Below are 9,796 nucleotides of genomic sequence, written 5' to 3'. Positions count from 1 at the left end.
AAATTATGCAATTATTAACAAGTACTAATAGAGAAATATTTTTCATTTAAGTGGCCATTTTTTAGTATTGACATATTAGAATTAATCCTCCATCTTTTCTTTTTTTTTTGATAATTGGTTGCATGTATTTCATTGATTGTGAGAATTACATGCTAGGGTTTAGCTTACACTGATAGAGCAGAAATGAAGGCTATCCACTATATTACTCTATAGCCAAGCTACAAACTCATCACTTCTACGCAACGCCTGCTTAGCAGTCCGCAACTACATTCGTTTCCCGGCCCTTGTAGACAATATGGATCTCCGGTCCATTTCTTATCAGGCTACGGATGAAGTTAATGGTGAAGGACAAGTTCCAGGGGCCTTTGATAATTCCATTGCACCACTTGACCGCATTAGCCGAATCTGATTCGACTATAAGTGAATTGTTCTGCAGCATATTCGAGTGAAGTGTGATTTTGAGGGCTCTTTGAATGGCAAAGATTTCAGCGTGGTTTATCTCCATGAGGGGGATTGGACTTGAGAACAAGCATAAAAATTTCCCGGTGTGGTCACGTAATACCCCTCCAATGGCGGATTTTGAGATGAATTGATTTAGTGAGGCGTCCACATTCCACTTAAGTACCGAGTGAGGCGGGGGCAGCCATGAGGGTGGGTTTGAGATGAGGCTTGGGTTGGGATTCCATTTGATGCATGTGGGGTTACGTAACACATCATTGGTGCTGTACGGGAACGAGTCATCCCAACCCTTAATCCACCAACTCAACCGTAGAAGGATCAGTTCTTGTAACTTCGCCCGGGAGCACAACTTGTTTTCAAAACATCTGCTATTTCTTTCTTTCCATATCGTCCACATGATTACAAATGTCCATGCTTTTTTGAAGAAGCTGTTTGTGGCGGGAGGTTGCCACTGTTCGAAGGCATCCCTTGGTGATGAGGGTGGAACCCAATGAAGGCCCCATAAATTAAGCCACCAGCTCCATAGATTCCAAGTGACAGTACAATGAAGAAATAAATGGCTGCAAGTTTCAGGGTGTTCATTGCACAGTACGCATATAGCTTCTGAGTGTTGTAATATTCCAATACGGGCTAGTTTGTCTCTGGTGTTCAGCTTATCAAGGAGGGCAAGCCAGGTGAATATCTCGATGCGGTGGGGGACGAGACCCTGCCATATTCCTTTGATAACATCTTTTGGGCAATTTTCTTCCGATTTTTCCAGTTCCAAGACAAAGGATTTGACAGTAAATGAGCCATTTTTACATGGGCTCCATATGAAAGAATCTGAGTCTAATGGCGAGAGTGCAGTATTTTCAAGTGCTTGGAGTAATAATGATCGCTCCACCAGATCACGTGGTCGTAGTTCGCGCCTCCAAAAGAAGCTCCATTTCCATTGTTTTCCGTCCCAAAACCCATATGATGATACACTTGCATCTTGAGAGGTGGATAGCATCAGCATGTAGAGTCTAGGGCAAACTCTTTTTAAAGGGGAGTCTCCGACCCACACATCGTGCCAAAAGAGGGTGTCATCACCATTACCAACCATCTTTCTTATTTTGCTTGTGATTAAGCTGCGGGATAAAGGATGTTTCAAAAGCCGAGAGCAAATGTGTTTCCACGGTCCACCTTGCTGAGGGATTTGGATGTCACTGCATATTGTGCGGTTCAGCTTTGTACTTGTATTTGGAGCAAATTGTGCGGCGCCATAGAGAGTGCGGCTCATTGAAGTATCTCCAAAACCATTTGAAGAGGAGGCCCAGATTTTTGTGGAGGATATTACCAACCCCCAATCCTCCAAGCAATTTCGGGTATTGTATTTGACTCCAGGCAATGGGGGCAAGGAATTTTTTGTCAAGATTTCCACACCACAGGAATTGGCGCTGAATTTTTGTGATTTTTTCTATCACCCCAACAGGTATCGGGAACAAAGACATGAAGTACAGTGGTAGGCTCGAGAGGGAGGCTTTCAAGAGAATTTCTCGACCACCCAAAGACAGTAGGTTACCTTTCCATGTTGATAGTTTCTTTGCCATTCGTTCGATAATTGGCTCCCAAGTAGCGTGTCTGGAGGTGTTTGCACCGACTGGGAGGCCCAAATACGTGAATGGTATTGCCCCTATTTTGCAGTGGAGAGTTTCTGCCATCAAGTGTAGCCACAGATCATTGGTATTTAACCCAATTATTGAGCTCTTGTGGAAGTTTACTTGTAGACCAGATGAGAGTTCGAATAGGATCAGTGCCTTCTTGATGTTCATTAATTGGGCCCAATCAGGAGCACAGAATTAATCCTCCACCTTATGTTAAAAGTTACTAGTCTTATATGCAAGCCATGCGTGCGAAATTATTAATAAAACATAAATTTGTTTTGTTACAACTAATCACAACAAATATTAAGCACTAAAAAATCATCTAGTCCAGTGGCTCATGACCTTGGGCTCTAGGTGATCCTTCTTTTGGCATTTTGGCATTTTGACGATATATTTGTTTTAGGGTGAGTGATTATCTTTGTTGTCTTTGTTAATACTAGTATTACATGCACGCTATGCGTGCGAGAGTATTTAAAACACTGCTATTACATCAAATGACCTCACATACTCGCTCCATCCTAATTTAATCGTCGCAAAAGGATTTTCCAAGGAGTTTTCTACAATAATTTATTGTTTGCTTATCTATATTTTATAAAAATGAGAGATATTAGATATTTTTTAATTGAATGAGGGAGAATGAGACCCTAACTTTTGATAGTAGGGAGATAGATTAATGATATGAGTCAATCAATCGAGATCGTACAGCATACCGTTGTACCCGTAAGAAATTAAATGTGCAAAGGGTGGATTATTATCCTGTAAAGTACTTCATATAAAATTACATAAAATAAAATACACAACATATGAATAATATTATGAAAGTAGAGAGAGAGGAAGAGAGAAACTGTATGTCTGTTATACTATTCATTCATTAGGCATATCTAATATATATACATACATAGTGCTATATAGGGGTAAGGGTATAATGGACATCCACCCTAATATATATTTTATAACACTCCCCCTTGGATATCTATTATCCAAAACAATACAATGCCTTATAATGCGCATGAAATGCTGCCTCATTAAAAACCTTACCAGGAAAACCCATTGAGAAAATCCATGGTTAAGGAAAAAAGAGTGCAGCGCGCAATTACTCCCCATAATGACAATTTAACTGAAGATCTTTGAGACGGCCCAATCCAATGAGGTGAATAAACTTTTTAGATGTAGCAGTAGGAAGCGCCTTAGTAAACAAATCTGCCAAATTTTCACTTGAATGAATCTGCAAGATATTTACATCGCCAGTCTTCTGAAGTTCATGAGTGAAAAAGAATTTTGGTGAGATGTGCTTTGTTCTATCACCTTTTATGTATCCTTCCTTGAGCTGTGCAATACATGTTGCATTATCCTCATATAAAAGTGTTGGTGCCTCTTTCCCGGAAGATAAACCACAATCTTCTCTTATATGCTGAATCACAGACCTTAGTCATACACATTCACGACTAGCCTCGTGAATTGCTAAAATCTCATAATGGTTAGAGAAATAGCTGCAATAGTTTGCTTCATAGAACGCCAAGAAATATGAGTACCTCCACATGTGAATAAATATCCAGTTTGTGATCGACCATTATGAGGATCAGATAAATACCCTGCATCTGCAAAACCAATTAAACCCTCTTTGAATATATTAGGAAAGAACAAACTCATATATTTTGTAACTTGTAGATAACGAAGTACATGTTTAATCCCATTCCAATGCCTCCGGGTTGGATATGAGATAAACCTTGCTAACAAATTCACAAAAAATTATATGTTAGGTCTTGTATGACTAGCAAGATACATCAATAACCCAATTGCAAATGAGGGGGTTAATATTTTTTCAACAATATTATAAAAGTTGGCATGAAAAATATACGAGATGATATGTAAAGATGATGAGTCGTCATGTCATCATTAAATAGGAATCGACATGTGATGAGATGATATTTTGTGTTTGAATATTTATAATAGTATAACCGAATGACATCTTGACCCAGTGACTAAGGTCTTGTTTAGTTTACCTTAGTTCAATCCTAGACTTTGGGAGAATGTATTCGGCGATGAAATTTAGAAAATTAAAAACTCACTTGTTGGTCTTAAAGGGTCAGTATGACCTGATTCAACAATGTAGGTTTTGAAAAAAAAAATGGCTTAAATATACGTTAAAGAGACGAAATAGATTATTTTAACCAAGCAATATGCCTCTATGAGTCCCATAAAGTACTTGAACACAATCCTAACCACTAACCAATATGGGTTCAAAAATATTGAAATTATCAAACGAATGTGGTATTCTCCCTTCGTTATCTTTTGTTATTTCTGTTTGGAATCGAGGAGGAGATTAAGAAAAATGAAATCTTGGTATGATTGGTGTAAAAGTAATTATTTGGTGTAAGATTAATGATTGGGTGTAAGAGAAAGTAATAAAAAAATATCAGAAAAGTGGGGTGGGTGGATGAATTGGGAAACGTGAATGAATTAAATAAGAGATGGTGAGAAATTTAGGGTAAAATATGTAGAGATTCTTAGGTATTTTTGGTAATTAGAAAGATAAATAAGGGTATTCGGGTAAAAATCATGTCCAAAAATAGTAAAACAGGAAGAAAAAAAAAGGAACGCCATTTCAGAAAACAGGAAGAACAAAAGGGAATGGAGATAGTACCATGTTTTACTAAATTTTTGGAATTCGCATGACCTTATCTCGAAAACTCCTAAAAGTTGATGAAATTTATTCGACGATAATATAAGTAGCTTAAAACTTAAAACCCCACTAGTTGATCACTTGAAGGGTCAAAATAATTTGGATTTAACAACATTGGTTTTGTAAGAAAATCGACTCAAATATATAAGAGCCAAAATAAATAGTTCTAATTAATTAACCTCCCAATGTCTTTTATCCCATGGAGTATATGGAAAAAACACGGACCACTAACCTCTCTAAGGGTAAAAAGAAGTCGAAATTTCACAAAATGATGGCTATTGTAATACTTTTGAACGAATTCGGAGATTTCGAGACCCGGTCTCAAAAACCCTCAATAGGTTATGGAAATGTATACAACGGTCACTTGAGGCAGTTTAGAACCTTTAAAACCCACTAGTTGATCAGGTCATTATAAGCTTGGAATGACCTTGATTCTACAAATGAGTTTTGTAAAAGAGTCGATTATTACTTAGTCGGCTAATCTATACTATATATTAAAAGACGTTTAAAACAAAGTTTATGTGACACGTGGCGCCTTCTTATGGGTGGTTTGTACAATGTATCTTCATACACTTTAAAAAAAATATCAAACAAGGTTTGCATAAGATTTGAACCCTTGACCTTGAGTTTAAACATTAAAGTATTTACCACTAAGCTATTACATGTGTTCATGTTATCATTGCAAAAATAAAATATAAGTAAATGTGAATGTCATTAATGTAGTAACCCGGGGCAACGCCCGGGCCCAAAAACTAGTTGTTAATTAAAAGCCGAAATTCCTCCGTTCCTTTAAGTTCTTTCCGGTTGGAATCGGGGAAAGGATTAAGAAAACTGGAATCTTGATTTGTTTGGGTATATTTGTAATGATTGGTGTAAGTAGAGCTGGCAATGATTTAGGTTGGGTCGAAATCAGGTCGACCCATTATAAACGGGTTGACCTGAAGTTGACCCGTTTAATTTTTTTTTCCACTTTTAAGTGTAAATTAACTTGACTATAGAATTGCGATGTGATTTTTTTTTGGCATATCTTATAGCAAAAAGTAATACTTCAATATGTATTTGACATGAATCTAAAAGTCAAATAATTATTCGATATTGAAGGAAAAATGAGAAATAAAATCTTTCAAATAATATTCTACAGATCTATATTACATACTTGTTTGACCTTAAACGGGTTAGGTGGGTTATTTTCGAGTTGAAAATTTCAACCTAACCCAACCCATTTAATTAAACAGGTTGGGTTAGGTTTACCCATTTAATTAAACGGGTTAAAAATCTTGACCCAACCATTTGTTATTGGGTTGGGTTCGAGTTGGGTTGGTGGTTGGGTCAATTTTTGCCAGGGTGTAAGATTAATGATTGTGTGTAAGAGATTCTTTTTTTTTTGGAATAAATGAATGAGAGAGAAAATAATAAAGCAAAGGTAAAGGGAAGATATTTTATTATCATTAAGTTCGACAAAAATCAACCCAAATATTCGACAAAACGTTCGGCAAAATGTTTGACAAAAATCAACCCAGAAAAATTCGAAACATGTATGAACCCAGAAATAAAGATCATCCAGAAAATTCAAAACATCAACCCAAAAAATTCAAACATTAACCCAGAAAAATCGAAACATCAACCTACAAGTTCATCATCATACCACGATTTGGAGGATTTAGAGGCAAATTCATCACAATACATATTTGGAGGAAGCTTAAATTCTTGATCTAGAGTTTTTATACGGAGGGCGGCAGCGGCAGCGGCAGCGGCGGAGGTGTGTTTATGTTGGTAACGGAGATCTAGAATTTCACCATCTAAATCCGATTTTATTGAGGGAGACAAAAACATGAGAGGAAGGAGAGATTTGGAGGAGAGAGAGAAATCAGAGAGATTTTGTAGGAGAGAAAGAAAAACGTTTGAGGAAGAAGGAGAGAAATGAAAAACATCTAGAACATGTTTATCAAACACCAATATTTGTTGTTCAAGAGAGAGAATATATTATATATAAAAAAAAAAAATAGGTAGAGAGATGAGAGAGAAAGAAAAAGAGATAGTAAAATCATTCAAAAATTGGTACTCATGAACACCAAATGGAAAACCAATTGCATGCATAGAAAGCTTGACATGTGGTATATGGGGGGGACCAAATAATATTGTTAATTTCTTTTAATTGCAAAATAACATTTCAGATATGGTGGGGTGACCAAAGTTTGTAAAATTATGATGTGCATTAGATAACAAGTGTCACATTGTTTGATACTCCATCCGTCCCAGATTTGTTATCAGAGCACTCCCACCAATGGGCAAAAAATTTGCTCGCGAGCATAAAAAGGCGAGGAAAAAAAACACACGCACTACATCAGTGGGGAGATGCAAATTCACTCGCGGGGAAAATTAAAAATGCACGCGAGGCATTCTGTTTTCATAAAATGCTCACGGAAAAATGGGGCCCGCATTTATGTGCCTTGCAGGCAAAAAACAGCCCATTTGCCTTGAAATTGTGAAAGATCCGTTATTTTGGAAAGTGATGTGCGTATGGTTCCAAGAAAAAGGGGGAAAGATTCTCATTTTGCTGTAACATGTGTAGTGAACTAACAAATAGGCATTTGACACTTGTCAATCTCAGAATTTAAACCAATCAAAAAATTGTGTGTAATTTGCAACGGCTATTTTGCGTTAACGGCTAATTTTGCCGTAAATAATTAAAAAACATTATACCAACGGTCATAAAATTTCAAGATCTATAAATAGAGACCAAATTTGCTATATTTTGACACACTTTCAAAAATCATTTTTCTCTCTCTAAAATCATCAAAATCATTTTTCATACTAAGTATTACTATAATTGTGTTATTTTTTGGAATTTACTGAACATTCCAATAGCATATATTTTCGAAAATTTTATTTCCGGTTGTTATTTATTAATTTTATCATTATTATTATTATTATTATTGTCATTATTATTATTATTGTCATTATTATTATTATTGTCATTATTATTATTGTTACTGTCATTATTATTATTAGTGTGCTTGCGTATTTTTTAAAAATAAAATGGACCCTAATTACTATTCTCAAAATTTAGAAAACAATTTTGATGATTTTGATCTCAACTCTGACAACAATCAGCATCCCGGCTATGATTCTTATTCGCAAGGTAATTCTTCCTCTCAAAATTTCCAACAATCTTTTTATGCTAACACTATTGTTGACCGTGAAGCTATAGAGGAACGTGTTATGGAGACACAAGAACCGATCATGACATATCCATTGCCCGTCAACCCAAATCAACCAATTAAGGTTGCATCTCAGTCTCGAAGTTGGTCGATTCAGGAGGATGAAGCTCTGGTTGATTCCTACATTAAAGTTTGCTCCGATCAGATTATAGGCACCAACATAAGAAAAGCTGATATTTGGAGGCAAGCTGCTGCGCGCTATAGCCAAATTCAAGTAGGTAGACCGTACGAACTTCCTGTAAGAAATGCAAAATGTTTAGAGAGTCGTTGGAGAAGGATGTCTCCAGACATCATGTTGTGGGCTGCTAGTTTTGAAAAGGCTGGTAGGTTATTTGCAAGTGGGAATAATGATGCGGACCAAGTTGCTACCGCTCACCAGTTATTCCGCACAGAAAACAAAAAGAACTTCACATTGATGCATGCTTGGAAGATGCTTACTAAAGAAAACCCAAAGTGGAGGGTGATGATGAGGTGGGGTATGTCAAAGACAGAGAGAGAAACATACGATGCCAGTCTACCAATTTCTACTGAAGAGAGTGATGGAAGTGGCAAGAGAACTAGAGTTGATGATGATGGTGACACCGTCTTGCCAAGTGGTGGGAGCTTCGTATCTGGAGGTATATCTCGACCAGATGGTGTAAAGAAAGCTAAGGCCAGAAGAAAAGGAAAAGGGGCAGAATCATCAGAGGCAGTTTCGTCTTTTGGAAGTCGTTTGCAAGCTAACACTGAAGTGAGGAATAATGGGCACGAACTTAATTTAAAGAGATTCGAGCGAGAAGCAGAAAAGACTATAATGCGGAGGCGACAACTTGACATAGAGGAACAGAGAATTCAGTTGGATAAGCAAAAAATGAAACATGATTTCTTGCAAACATTGGTGTTTAAGGCTTGTCTAACTCCTGATGAGGAAAAAGTTAAGGCAGGATTGATGTTGGAGTTTTATGGTGGTGATAATTAGCAAGGTGTTTAATGTTTAGTTTATTTCATGTGTTTAAATTTTTTGTCACAATCTAGTTTAATAAGTTTTCAATAAGCTTGTATTAATTCGTGTTGTGCCTTTAAACTTGTATTAGTTCGTGTTATGTCTTTAACTTTGTATTGTTTTGTGTTATGTAATATATTATATTATTTTTTATTGCCAAATAGTATTTTGCACATTGTTGTTATTATATTATAAGAAAGTACAATATAATCTTATCAAGAAATCCATAAAATCTTATCAACCAATAGAAAATTTAAGAAAATCTAAAAACATCCAGTAACATCTTATCAAGGAAATCTTATCAACAAAATCTAAGAACACCCAATAACATCTTATCGAAAATCTAAGAAAATCCAAAAAAATCTTATCGAAAATCTAAGAAAATCCAAAAATGTTATCGAAAGTCTAAGAAAATCCAAAAATCTTATCGAAAATCTAAGAAAATCCAATAACATCTTATCGAAAATCTAAGAAAATCCAAAAAAATCTTATCGAAAATCTAAGAAAATCCAAAAATGTTATCGAAAATCTAAGAAAATCCAAAAATCTTATCGAAAATCTAAGAAAATCCAAAAATCCATATATTCTTATCCACATTACTCTTTAAATACACACACATTATCAAACTCATTTCTCACACTCACTTCTCATTATCACACTCTACTATATCTCAAAAAAAATGTTATTTGAATACAATTCAAGCTCAGAATCTGCTGATGAGAATCCATACGGAGAAGTTGATCGAATGGTTGACGAATTTGTCACTCATCACTTACCAAACACATTCTTTCCACGAGGTCCTAGACTTCGAAATGAGAATGATACC

General features: G+C 35.9%; 3 protein-coding genes across 3 annotated transcripts in view; 2 read left to right on the top strand and 1 right to left on the bottom strand.

The window, feature by feature from the left end:
• Positions 1-3,177: 3,177 nt before the first annotated feature.
• On the bottom strand, positions 3,178-3,734 carry LOC130467528 (uncharacterized). The gene is made up of 2 exons (XM_056836056.1): positions 3,617-3,734; positions 3,178-3,482 (listed from the first exon to the last, which is right to left on the bottom strand). Exons 1-2 carry the CDS (start codon positions 3,732-3,734, stop codon positions 3,178-3,180), a joined length of 423 nt encoding a protein of 140 aa, XP_056692034.1.
• A 4,072-nt stretch (positions 3,735-7,806) lies between these two features.
• Positions 7,807-8,946, top strand: LOC130467527 (glutathione S-transferase T3-like). The gene has a single exon (XM_056836055.1). It carries the CDS (start codon positions 7,807-7,809, stop codon positions 8,944-8,946), a length of 1,140 nt encoding a protein of 379 aa, XP_056692033.1.
• Positions 8,947-9,649: 703 nt separating this feature from the next.
• Positions 9,650-9,796, top strand: part of LOC130467526 (protein ALP1-like) — a 1,335-nt gene continuing 1,188 nt past the window's right edge. The window contains exon 1 of the mRNA XM_056836054.1: positions 9,650-9,796. This exon is cut by the window's right edge and continues 1,188 nt beyond it. Within this exon, the coding sequence (XP_056692032.1) occupies positions 9,650-9,796 (147 nt within the window).

This window comes from Spinacia oleracea, chromosome 2, assembly GCF_020520425.1.
Source record: "Spinacia oleracea cultivar Varoflay chromosome 2, BTI_SOV_V1, whole genome shotgun sequence".
NCBI lineage: Eukaryota > Viridiplantae > Streptophyta > Magnoliopsida > Caryophyllales > Amaranthaceae > Spinacia > Spinacia oleracea.
Note: the sequence above shows the minus strand (reverse complement) of the source record. Positions and strands in the feature narration are given on the sequence as shown.